The sequence below is a fragment of the Myodes glareolus genome, chromosome 7 (assembly GCF_982192425.1).
Source record: "Myodes glareolus chromosome 7, mMyoGla1.1, whole genome shotgun sequence".
Taxonomy (NCBI): domain Eukaryota; kingdom Metazoa; phylum Chordata; class Mammalia; order Rodentia; family Cricetidae; genus Myodes; species Myodes glareolus.
This window is the reverse complement of record NC_142032.1, coordinates 14,785,236-14,797,951: the sequence shown is the minus strand read 5'-3', so window position 1 is coordinate 14,797,951 and position 12,716 is coordinate 14,785,236. Positions and strand designations below refer to the sequence as shown.

Sequence of the window (12,716 nt, the reverse complement as noted above, 5' to 3'; positions counted from 1 at the left end):
TGTGTGAATGAAAATCAAGACTATTGATAGCAGGATAAATGTTTAAGCATGGTTCTTGTGATAGTTAGTGTCAGTCATAACAGGGTCTTAAATTACCTGGGTTGGCCTCTGAGCATCCCTAGGGAGCAGGGGCATCTTGACTCTGTTAACTACAATGGGAAGCCTGGACTGGGCTGCACAGTGTAAGTGAGGAAAGGGAGCTGATGAGTAGCATGCATCCTTTGCTTTCTGCTCATTGGCTAGGTGCAGTGTGATCAGTGTGTCCAGTTCCTGCTGACCTTACTCCCCACCATGGTGGCCTGCACCTTGAACTGTGAGCCAGAGCTAACCTTGTCTCCCATAAGCTGCTCTGTCAGGGGTTTTATTATGACAACAGGAAATTAAGACAGAAGTGCTTTTATTGTGTTTGTACAAAGTTGGGATTTTATGTTATTAAATTGCATAAATTAAGACCCACTCCAGCAGTAGCTAGGTGTGGTAGGCCACCTTGATTTCCCTAAACTGTGGGCCATCTTTGCCCTTTGAACTGAGCAGCCCAGGTGAGCTAGCTTCCCTTCCCCTTTCCACAAGGCTGATTGCACTATGCTTGGTTCTGCACTGTAGGGCAAGAGGTGGAGTCTGGGCAGAAGAGGAAGGTTGTAGTCCTACATGTGAACATGTTGAAATTGGAGGTCCATGTTTCCCTTCACCAGGACTTGGTGAATAGGAAAGCTAGAAAGGTAAGCTTATTCGTTTGCACCTTTGTGGCTTTGTGTCTTGGCTTCCACAGAACACTCACAGCTCAGGGAATTTGTAGTTAGAGTGACTGTGTGCCTGATTCTGTCTAGGATAAGTAGGACTTACGATTAGGGAGGGTTAGCGCTCAGACCAGACAGACTAGCAGATGTGTGCCTGGCCCACATAGGCCAGACTGTTTGGCTCCATCCAGTTGTTAGCAGAGGACTACTTGGGTCTAATGTTGCTAAATATATATTGTCTTCCACCTCCACATCAACTCCTACCTACCTTTTTTGGTTTTTGAGACAAGCTGGCTTTGAACCCAGTCCTGCCTTGCTCTCTCAAATGCTTGTTTTGCTATAGGTGTGTACCACTATGCCTTTGATTTTTTAAGAAAAGGCAGAATTTAGATTTTATTTGAAATAATGTTGTAAACTAACTTACGGAAAAAAAAAAGTCACCTGAAACTAATCAGGTCTGGGCATTTTTACATTCAGGAAGCATGTCCACACTCATCCTGATGCCTCCGTATCCTTCTGTCTGATGGAAGAGTTGGGCCTGGTAATCCCAGCAGAGGCAGGCGGATCTCTTGAGTTTGAGACCAGCCTGGCCTACAAAGCAAGTTCCAGGACAGCCAGGGCTACACAGAGAAACCCTGTCTTGAAAAACCAAAAAATAGAGAAGATTTAAAGAAAAATCTCAATCTATAGAAAGTTTCTCTGGGTAAGATTGTACAGATTGTGCATCTATTCAAAATGAAATGATTGGGATCAGAAGTGTTTCAAATTTCTAGGTTTTTGTTTTTGTGTTTGTTTTTTATATTTGAACCATGGGCTGTTACATGGGCTGCCTTCCATTTCCTGAGTGCTGAAATCACAGGTGTATAGCAGCATACTAGGCAACTTCAGACTCTTGAACTTGGGAATAGTTAAATAGGCATCACTCATTTAACATTCCTAATTCTAAAGGTCTGAAACCTGAAGTGCCTAAACTATAAAACTTTTGAGGTCTCATATGCTAATAACTCTCAAAACCATGGATTTGGGAACATTTTGGGTTTTAGATTTTTCAATTAAATGTGTTCAGTCTGCATTTGATCATTATCCCAAGCATTTTTTTGTTCCTAGTTGTTTGTTTTGAAGAATTTCTCATGTGTAAAAATTCACCTAGAGGAGGCTGGAGAGATGGCTCAGAGGTTAAGAGCACTGCCTGCTCTTCCAAAGGTCCTGAGTTCAATTCCCAGCAACCACATGGTGGCTCACAACCATCTGTAATGGGGTCTGGTGCCCTCTTCTGGTCTGCAGACATATACACAGACAGAATATTGTATACTAAATAAATAAATAAATAAAATATTTAAAAAAAAAAATTCACCTAGAAATCACTAAGTGGCCCTTGAACTCTCAATAGTTGTCTTACCTCAGCCTCCAGCTGCTGGCTTTACCGGTGTGTGCCAACATGCCCAGCAGTCTCCCTCGGTGGTGGTAAGACCTTACCATCTTACTGTCGGTCATGAACACATTGGAGCAGAGTGCTTTGAACACAGTGAGCTCCCATTAAAGATAACCTGCCTCAGTGATGTAACAAGTGCTCTGGGACTGCGGCGGGACCGTCAGTCAGTCTTTTTTTTTTTTTTTAAATATTTATTTATTTATTATGTATACAATATTCTGTCTACATGTGTGCCTACAGGCCAGAAGAGGGCACCAGATCTCATTTCAGATGGTTGTGAGCCACCATGTGGTTGCTGGGTATTGAACTCAGGACCTTTGGAAGAGCAGGCAGTGCTCTTAACCACTGAGCCATCTCTCCAGTCCCCCGTCAGTCAGTCTTAAGACCACTGGTGGTCTCCTAGCTGTGCATCAGGTGCACCTAAATAACTCCAGAGTTGAGATTTAATAGTTCTAGGATTGGGCATAGGAATTTACATTCAAAACAAACCAAAACCAGACATGATAGCATACCTCTGTAATCCCTGCACTTGAGAAACTGAGGCAGGAATAGTTGAGCTCTAGGCCACTGTGGACGACTTAGCAAAGCCTTGTCTAAAAGAAAAGAGCCAATGAAAGGGGATTCTGGGGATTCTGGGAATGAGTGTTCAGGAAAGGAAAGCCATGTCTGTGGGGGGGAGGCTAATTGCTTACAGCCCAGTCTGCTGGTATCAGGGGCCTTCTTTACAGGCTGCCAGGTGGAGCCATGCACAAAGTAACCGTACTGTGTGAGAGTGAATGTGACTCCCTTTTTCCAGCTGAGGAAGAACAGTAGACATCAAGGCATCGTGCAGCATCTGGAGGCATCCTTTGCTGTGGCCTCCTTGATGGAAACGGGCCACCTCGTAGCTTTCTCCCTGACCTCTCACCTCAACGACACCTTCCACTTTGACTCTGAGAAGCTACATGTGGGACAGGGTGTCTGCCTCACTCTCAAGACCACAGAACCAGGAGTGACAGGTCTGATTTTGGCTGTGGAAGGGCCAGCTTCTCAGAGGACCCAGAGGCCAGCTCAGAGGGATTCCGAGATGGTTGATGACAAAGAGGAGGAAGAGGAGGACACAGACTTGACTGTGAGGAATAAAAAGAAGCATGGCCTGGCTATTGGGGACAAAGTCACTGGGACCATTAAGTCTGTGAAGGCCACACATGTCGTTGTGACCCTAGAAGATGGCATCATTGGCTGTATCCACGCCTCCCGCATTCTAGATGACGTTCCAGTGGGCACCTCTCCTACAACCACACTTAAAGTTGGGGAGACAGTCACTGCACGAGTGATCGGTGGGCGAGATGTGAAGACATCCAGGTATGAGGTTTTGGGAGACTGGGCTGGCTTTGAGGGGAGGAACAGAAACATAGGCAGGTATTAAAGAGTTGCATGCAAATACTTCTCTCAGTTAACTACAAGGCAATCAGTCAGAGCCTTTAGCATATTGTTTTTAAACATAGAATATAGTGGTTAAAGGGTAGATTTAAAGTTAGACCTGCCTTTGAATTTCAGATTAACTGCTGAGTTATTTCCATAACTTGTAAAGTGAGAATAATGGCCTTGGAAAGCCATTGGGAAAACGGAAAAAGTGAGCTGTGTGCTGCCTGCTTAGTAAGTTGTTCCGCACAGCTCTTACTCAGTATTTATCAGCACGATCGTAGTACATCCTCCATGGCACACCTTTGTTTTTATTATTTGTGGGTGTTTGCACACATGGGTTCACAGGCATGCACATACTATGGCCCATTTCTGGCAGTTAGAAGACAGCTTTCAGGAGTCAGTTCTCTCCTGCCACCTTGTGGGAGTTGAGGATTGACCTAAGGTGGTTAGTACTGCACACAAGCTGTCTTAAAGGCCCTTACTTTAAATCTTGTTGTGTAGAATTTCTTGCTCTAACAAGAAAAGGAGTTCAGAAATCTGACGTATGGTTGACATACTATTATTGGTGTTAGTTACTCATTGCTCTTTTTGGCTCTTTTGGGGGCCTGTCACCCAGCTCCCAAATAAATATACACATGTAGTCTTATTTTTTCTTATAAATGCCCAGCCTTAACTTGGCTTGTTTCTAGCCAGCTTTTCTTAACTTAAATTATCCCATCTATCTTTTGCCTCTGGGCTTTTATCTTTTTCTGTTTCTGTATACCTATCTTTCCTTTTTTCTCTGTGACTTGCTATGTAGCTGGGTGACTGACCCCTGATGTGTTCATTTCCTTGTTTTTCTTGCTCTTCCTCCTCCTCCCAGATTTCTCCTATTATTCTCTCTGCCTGCCAGTCCCACCCATCCTTATTCTTGCCTTTCTATTTGCCATTCGGCTATTTATTAGATCAGTCAGGTGTTTTAGGCAGGCAAAGAGTCACAGCTTCACAGAGTTAAACAAATACAACATAAAAGAATGCAACACATCTTTGCATCACTAAAACAAAAGTTTCACAGCATAAACAAATGTAACATCTTAAAATAATATTACACAACAGCATACTAATTTCAAGAACTAAGCATAGGATCTTCAATAAGTCATTTATCCTCTCTAGACCTCTGGAATGAAACAGTCTATCAGTCAAGCCTTTTCAGGCTCTGAATATCTCAGTAGCCTTTGTCAGCCTAGTGTGGGGTGTGAGGGGACAGAGGTGGTAGTAATCAGTTTGGGGGAGGGTGGGGCAGAAAGGCCCTGATCTAGGATCATTGTGTTAGCAAAGAGTACAGAGTGATTTGATTTCTTTCTCTCTCTAGGTTTCTCCCAATAAGTCACCCCAGATTTGTTCTGACCATCCTGGAGCTGAGCATTCGGCCAAGGTGAGGGAAACTCTGGCAGTGGCCTCATGGAAAGAGTGCTGGGCTTTGGAACCAGTAATCCTGAGCTTTTCTGATCCTACCCGTCTTAGGGCACCTTTGCCTCTCTTTGTCCAAATCTCCTTATTTCTCTAGACAGAGTCTGTGTCTACAGGGAGCTGCTCATCTGCCTTTTCCTCCCGGTAGACTCTGTGGACTCATCAGAGCATGTCTACAGTTCCATCTCAGCATCTTATCAGGAAGTACCACACAGAAAGACTAGGCTTTGTCCATTTTCCGAGAACAGAATTCTTGACTACACGGTTTTGTTTGAGCATCCTGAGAGTGGCGACCAAGGTCTCATGTTAACACACAGCTGTGCTTCAGCTCTTGGCTGCTTTTTTTTTAATCCCCTTAACTTGAGGGAGGAATGAAAACTAAAGTGGCTATGGGTTGTGGCTCCTGGGGGTGTCAAACGACCCTTTCACGGGTGTTGGTCACCTAAGGCCATCAGCAAAACTAGACTTAGGAAGTAGCAATGCAATCATTTTATGGTTTGGAGTCACCCCAGCATTAGGAACACTGAGAACCACGGGAATAGAGGCTCATACCTGAAATCCTAGCACTTGAGGCTAAGGCAGAAGGATTGTACAGTAAGAGCCTGTCTCACAAAGCAAGAGTGGAATGTCAGCGTTGCTTCTCTGGACCCAATGTTTTAGGACTCAATAATTCCTGGACTAAGTACTGTAGCCAAGAATGCTTACTCTGTCAGCACCTGTAGCTTCATTGCTTGGTGACAGAAAGCTGGCCTTTTAGGTGTTCCAGTGAGTTCTGTGGAGTGACATTGTGTGAGAGACTCCTGGGGAGGACTGTGGTCTCTGTGGTAGTGACTCCTGTGTTCAGGTTGTAGGCATTTTGACCTTCAGGCCCACTTGTTTCTGCTTTGTCTGTAAAAGACCCCAACCTTTCGGGGTTGATGGACCATCAGTAAATGATGCTGAAACATGTGACCATGGGAATGCCATTCAGGGTCACCTGGGATGATGCTTACTTTTCTTCATTAACATTTTGTTTTTGAAGAGGTCCATCTCCAGCTGATAGCAGAAGTAAGTAGAGGCCACTAAGACCCTTGGTTATTCTTGCTTCTTGCATTAATGCTTAAGGAACACATCAGGTCTATGAACTCTTTGTTGTTGTAGTTGCTGTTTTTTGTTTGTTTATTTTTTGTTTTTTTTGTGACAAAGTTTTTCTGTAGCTTTGGAGCCTGTCCTGGAACTCACTCTGTAGACCAGGCTGGCCTTGAACTCAAAGAGTTCCACCCACCTCCAGAGTGCTGGAATTAAAGGCATGTACCATCACACCCAGCTCAATAATAAATTTTCTGTTTTCTTTAGATAAAGAGTGGCTTTTATTAATGCACTTCCTGCCCTCTGAGTTTTCTGTGTGTATGGGCACTGATTGGGCTAAAAAAAAAATGGTTGCATTATATTAAAAAAAATGATTTTGTGTGGAAGATTGTTGCTTGATAGTAGAGCTTACCTGGGATCTGCAGGGGCCTAGATCCCTAGTCCTGCTGAAAAGAAAGTTTTGGAGGAGATCTACTCATTTAGGATCAGTTTAAATGGTAGTAATTTATCCCGTGAAAGTGCCAAACCATACTCATTCTCAGAATGACGATTTACATCTAGGCTCGTTTCTGATCTTCCTTAAAATTACAGAGAAAACAACTCTGAACTCACCACTGTGCTCACATGTAAGCGTTTCTTTCAGGGGGAGTTAACTAAGTCAGGATATATATGCAGTTGTGCTTTTCTAGTATAAAGAGTATTTCTACATTCACTAGCACACTTGACTATATTTTGCATTTTTGCCAGCATCACTGTACTGTTTAATATATGGTTGAGTTTTGTTTTAGAAATAATCTGAGTAGGTAAATGGGGTTAGTAGTTCTTCCTCCTTTTTTTCCATTTGCTTGTTTAGTGGTGTGTAGATTGACAACTTTCAGATCACATGCCCTTACATGTCTGAAGATAAGTTGATAATGGTAGCATAGCCTTTTTTTTTGTTTGTTTTTGTTTGTTTTTTTTTTTTGTATTGAGATGACTCATCTGTGTAGCCCTGACAATCCTGGAACTTGCTCTGTAGACCAGGCTAGCCTCGATTTTAAAAAGATATGCCTGCCTCTGCCTCCCAAGCGCTGGGTTCAAAGGTGTGCCAACACTGCCTGTTAATAGAAAAGTTTTATTAAGTTACAGACTCATGAGCTAGTTCACTGCTGGCTTAGATTGATGACTCGGGGGAGAGACGATTTGTCCCAGGTAGGCTATCGAGAAGGGTCTCCTTTAAGGAGAAAGTTGGCTATGAGAGTAAGTAATAGCAGAGTCCCGTACCAACCCTCTGGCGGTTTTACAGCTGTTCTTTCAATTGAGACTCTGACCAGTGGTTGATTCATTCTTTCCTTTGCCTTTTTGCAAACAGTGATTTGAAGAAGGATGACTACAGTGCTCTTAGTACTCAGTCTGGAAGCCCCATGGAGAAGACTCTGCAGTACCAGGCCGGGCAGACTGTGACTTGCTTCTTCAAGAAGGTGAGCAGTTGCTGCCCTCATTGCAGGGCTGACCTTCCTCCAGAGCAGCGTGGGTGACACTGGAGTCAGAGGCTCTGCACTGAGCATTCTGTGTCATCCTTACTCCCATGGAGGCTAAGGGTGATGATGCCTGGCTTCTGCCCCTAAAATCTTATCTCTGTGTGGGACCAAAATAAAGGAATGGTGGAAGGGAGCAGATGTACCTATACTATTCTCCCATCTATGTTTGTACTGACTCTGGCCCCTGACTCCAAGGAGCTGTCTGTCCAACTTTGCAGAAACATCTGTTACCTTAAAGTTTGGAGTAAGAGCACCAAGAATGTATGCAGAAGGGCTCCAGAGACAGCTCAGCAGTTAAGAGCACTTGCTGCTCTTCCAGGGGTCCCAGGTTCTGTTCCCAGCTGCCACCTGGATCTGTCAACTTTAGTTATGGGTTTCCAGGGATCCAACATGCTCTTCTGATCTCCCTGGGCACCAGGCTTGCACACGCTACACATACATATATGCAGGCAAAATACACATAAAATAAAAATAAACAAATCTTTTAAAATTATGTAATAGGGAGGAAAAGGTTGAAAAGACCAAAAATTTAAAAGAACATCAGAAAGGCAGCATGAAGTTTCAGGGTAAACACAGACAATGCCAGAAGAACCAAGCAGTGCAATTGGTTGAAAATGAGTAAAGAGGTTGGTATGTTGGCTTCCAGAGTTCAGTCTTTAGTGACAATAGCAAAGTGACAAAGTCCATGGCCTGTGTGGTTAAGTGGATTGATGTGTTAATCAGGATCTCTACTTTTACTACGGAGAGATTAAAGCACCATTTGTGACTTTAGCTGGCTAGCTGCAGCTGTCTAGTGGGAGACAAGAAGAGCAGCAGCAGAGCTGATACTGCCCAGATGCTTTGACCTCGGCGTGGAGCTGCTGCAGGGCCAGAGCACTCCATGGCCACAGTATGGCCCTGTCTGACCAGAGACTGACAGACACCTTGATACTAAGTCTGATTGGAACAAGCATTCCGAGGCTTCCTTTTGATATGCCTGCTGTTTACTAGACAAAGACACCATGTGCTGCGATGCTTGCCACTGTACTTTAACTCTGTAGCTTTCCAGACTCAGTAAGAAAGGCCAGTCTCTACTGTGTGGAGTTTGTTTGTTTTATTTTTTTTTTTTTTAAGACAGGTCTAGAACTCATTTGTAGGCCAGGCTTGCCTTGAATCCATAGAGATCTGCCTGCCTCTTCCAGTGCAGCACCACACCCAGCATGAGTCTCGTCCATAATCATCTTTCTGAGCATGTCACTAATATTTGATCCCTCTAGTCGTCCCCTGCCTGTGGACATTCATCGTCCCCAGATGATTTACTGCAGCCTTGACGACCATCTTTGTTTCTCCTCCTGTCAGTTTCATGCTGGTTCCTGTACCTGATTCCCCTTTTTTCTTCTGTCTAGGACCCTTTAAGGGTCAGAATCTTCCACCTTCCCTGACAGTTGATAATCAGCGTATTCCTGTCGCATGCTGTACTTTGTATACACTGCTTAGAGCTCTAGTTATTTGCATGCACATTGAAGTTGCTTCTTAAAGTGTAACCTTGAAGGCAGGGCTTGGCTTTGTTTACCACTATGATAAACCATTTTTTTAAAAATATTTATTTATTATGCATACAACGTGCTGTTGTCATGTGTGCCTACATGTCAGAAGAGGGCACCAGATCTCATTATAGATGGTTGTGATGAGACTGCATGTGGTTGCTGGGAATTGAACTCGGGTCGTCTGGAAGAATAGCCAGTGCTCTTAACCTCTGAGCCATCTCTCCAGCCCCGATAAACCATTTTATACAGTGACCTCTTAGTAAATGTTTTATTTTATTGAGTTGAAAGTTAGAATTTAAGACAGGATGTGGTAGTGAGAAATAAAGATCTAAATTGATTTTGAAATAAAACGTTGACCTCTTGAGATGGTTAATTGTCAGAGAACAGCCAAGTGTAGAAGGAGGGTGGGAAGGTCCTGGTGTGTCCTGAGGATGTCTTCAGCATGTTTCTTTTGGTCTCAGCTGAAACACTGGGAAGGACTCATTCTCTGCCAGGCTAGCTAAGCTAGACTCTGGTTGAAGCCCATGAGATGTGGAGGTGGTCAGGGTGGGTTCCTGTCCCTTGGAAAAACGTGGGGTTTGGACCTTTTCAAGCTTGTTTTCTTAAGAGAGTGTGTTTTACTGGTTATTGGGTAGCCCAGGAAGCTCTTACATCTGCCTTGTCCCCCCATAGTACAACGTGATTAAGAAGTGGCTGGAGGTAGATGTTGCGCCAGACATCCGAGGGAGAATTCCTTTGTTGCTCACCTCCCTGAGCTTCAAGGTTAGTGCCTGGTAATCCTTGGAGAGAAAATTCAAGAGTTCCCATGGGCTTCAAAGAGCCCTGAGCTAATATGGGGTTTAATGGTTTGGGAGGTATTTACTGTAGAGATTTAAATGTTATGTTTTTGGATATGTGATAGACCTTTATAGGGATATCAGAATTTTTTTTTTTTTTAATCCTTTAAGGTTCTGAAACACCCAGACAAGAAGTTCCAGATTGGGCAGGCCCTGAAGGCCACTGTGGTCAGCTCAGACATCCCCAAGGCTTTTTTGTGTCTGTCACTTATAGGTATGAAAAGAAGCGGTCTCTAGATGGAGAGGGGCTTGCAAGAGGGCCCGGGAGAGGGTCTTGAGTCCCTGTCTGGGTAAAAGAAACCAAACCCTTCAGTGTCGGGAAGCCAGTAGAGAGCTTCCTGGGAGTGGGTCGTTTGGCTTTCTCTACACTTTGTTCTCTGGTTTGTGTGACTGCATCACTCTCCTGGGTCTTCTTTTTCTAAACTTGATTTCCTCAGGTCTTTAGGAGGATCATCTGTCACATGACTGTGGGGTTCATGGCTTCAAGCTATGATGAGCCTACTCAAGTTTACCCGATCTCTACCTCCTCTGGACTGGCAGGCTGTAGTAGGCCAGACTGCCACTGCTATCTTGTTTTCTCTGCCCACCAGGTCCTTACAAACTTGAACAAGGGGAAATAGCGATGGGCCGAGTGTTAAGTGTGTCACCCAACAAAGGACTGACCGTCTCCTTCCCCTTTGGGAAGATAGGGAAAGTCAGTTTATTTCATGTGAGTGACTCCTACTCCGAGGCACCCCTGGAGGACTTCTTTCCCCAGAAGATCGTCAGGTAAGTAAGCCACAGAGCCCTTCCTCTTCTGCCTATGTTTGGAGTTGGTGGGATTTCTTTTTAATTCATGTGCAGTGTATATTTCTGCCCCTGTTCTCTGATAGTCACTTACCTAGATCCTTCAGACTCTATATGGGGAAAAAATCACTAACACTTAAAACTACTGATAGCAGGGAGGGGAAGGAAAACAGAATTGAAAGAGAAATGTTTCCATACACCACAGCACATTTGTGGAGGTCAGAGGACAACTTGTGAGAGCTGGTTCTCTACTTACATCATGTAGTCTTGGGGATAGAACTCAGTTATTAGGCTTGGTGGGCAAGATTTATCCTTAGACCCCTGACTCACCTCTCTGACCCCAAGAATGGATTCTTAAGCGTGTTCCTCAAGCATGCAAAGTGCTAACTAGGTATCTTTTGGCATAAGTATCATGTGCCCTGGGAGCACAGCTATTTAGACGTCCTGAGCAGTTTTCCTGCCAGCTCTGCAAGAGGAGTCTGTGAATAAAGAAATTAAGTGGACTTCAGGTAGTGTCTAATTTCACATAGCCCATCTATTGTTTCTGTGATGATGTGGTTTCCTCCCTGGGCCAATAGAGGGTGCATACTCTTACAAGCACCTTTAGAAACTAGTTGTCTTGTGTGTGGATTTGCCAGCAGTCAACTTTACAGGAGCTTTACATGGCATAGAGACCTCTCTCTCCTCGAACTGGAGCCCCAAGAGCTAGGAGTGGCACTAACAAGAGAGCAGCTGTGGTACAGCTGAGAGCATGATTAGTTTGAACTTTGTTAGCATACAAAATAATAGGTATCATTATGTTATTTCACACAGAACATCATCGTAGCTTGCTGAGACTCATCCTTCCTATTACCTTTCTCCATCTCTCCTCCTTTCTGGTCTCCCTTCTGCTTCCATGTTATCGGGGGAGTGCAGTTAAATCTCAGTTCTGCATATAAGAAAATATATTTAGCCCCGTCTCCCCTCCCCCATTGCCCTCTTTTGCTCTTCTATTTATTTATTTGCTTACTTACTTTATTTGTTTATCTTTATGTGAATGGGTGTTTTTCCTGCATGTATTCTGTGAACCACGTGTGCTTGGTGCCCACAGAGGCCAGAAGAAGACATTAGATCCCCTGTAACTGGAATTACGGGTGATTGTGAGCTGCCATGTAGATGCTGGGAATTAAACCAGGAACTCTGAAGAGCAGCTGGTGCTCGTTATCCCCATCCATCTCTCCAGCCATCATTTTCCTCCCTACCCCCACGGCCCCTTCCTTTTCATGTTGCCTACATGTGTGCTTGTGTGTGTTGTACACGTGAAGGAACTGTTGTGACCCTGTCTTTCTGAGTCTGGTTTATCATGATGAACTCCTGTTTCACCCATTTACCTACAAATGATATAATTTTATTCTTTATAATCAAGCAAGATTATACTCTGTGAATTTGTAACATTTTCTTTATTCATTATATCCTATTGATGAACATCTAAGCTGAAACCTGAGGTTTTATTTACTGAAAAGAAAGCCTCAAATATAAAAATAGTTTAAGTTCCTGTTTCTCCCCCCTCCTGCTTTTGCCATATACTTTGACCTCTAACCTTTCCACTTAAACACAAATGTAAGTATAATTTTACTTCATTTACTAATAGAATTCATTTTATATATTATTTGCAACTTGCTTTTTTCTCAAAGCAGTTTATTATAAATTTCTTTTTATGCTAATATCTTGTTCTTTCACCTTATTTTTAGTATTTATTTGTATTACACTACTGTTATCTAAACTTATGCTGAAGTGCCTTACACGTTTGGATGACTGTACAACTCTGAGATACAATCGTAGTAGATTTCATGGACCATTTGACGGTGCACAGTCTGCAGAGTTGCCTTTCGCTTACCCTAGCATGTGACTGCTCCCCTTTGCGTCCTAGGCGGTAGTTCCAAGTTATAAGACTGGATTTGTTGGTGGCTGGAGAG

At 43.6% G+C, this 12,716-nt stretch overlaps 1 protein-coding gene across 1 annotated transcript in view; it reads left to right on the top strand.

Moving 5' to 3' along the window:
- The window catches only part of Pdcd11 (programmed cell death 11), a 44,489-nt gene that overhangs the window by 22,686 nt on the left and 9,087 nt on the right, over positions 1 to 12,716 (top strand). The window contains exons 19-25 of the mRNA XM_048438997.3: positions 604 to 719; positions 2,966 to 3,513; positions 4,928 to 4,990; positions 7,445 to 7,553; positions 9,812 to 9,901; positions 10,087 to 10,189; positions 10,566 to 10,743. Of these exons, the coding sequence (XP_048294954.3) occupies positions 604 to 719; positions 2,966 to 3,513; positions 4,928 to 4,990; positions 7,445 to 7,553; positions 9,812 to 9,901; positions 10,087 to 10,189; positions 10,566 to 10,743 (1,207 nt within the window). The remainder of the gene's footprint in view (positions 1 to 603; positions 720 to 2,965; positions 3,514 to 4,927; positions 4,991 to 7,444; positions 7,554 to 9,811; positions 9,902 to 10,086; positions 10,190 to 10,565; positions 10,744 to 12,716) is intronic.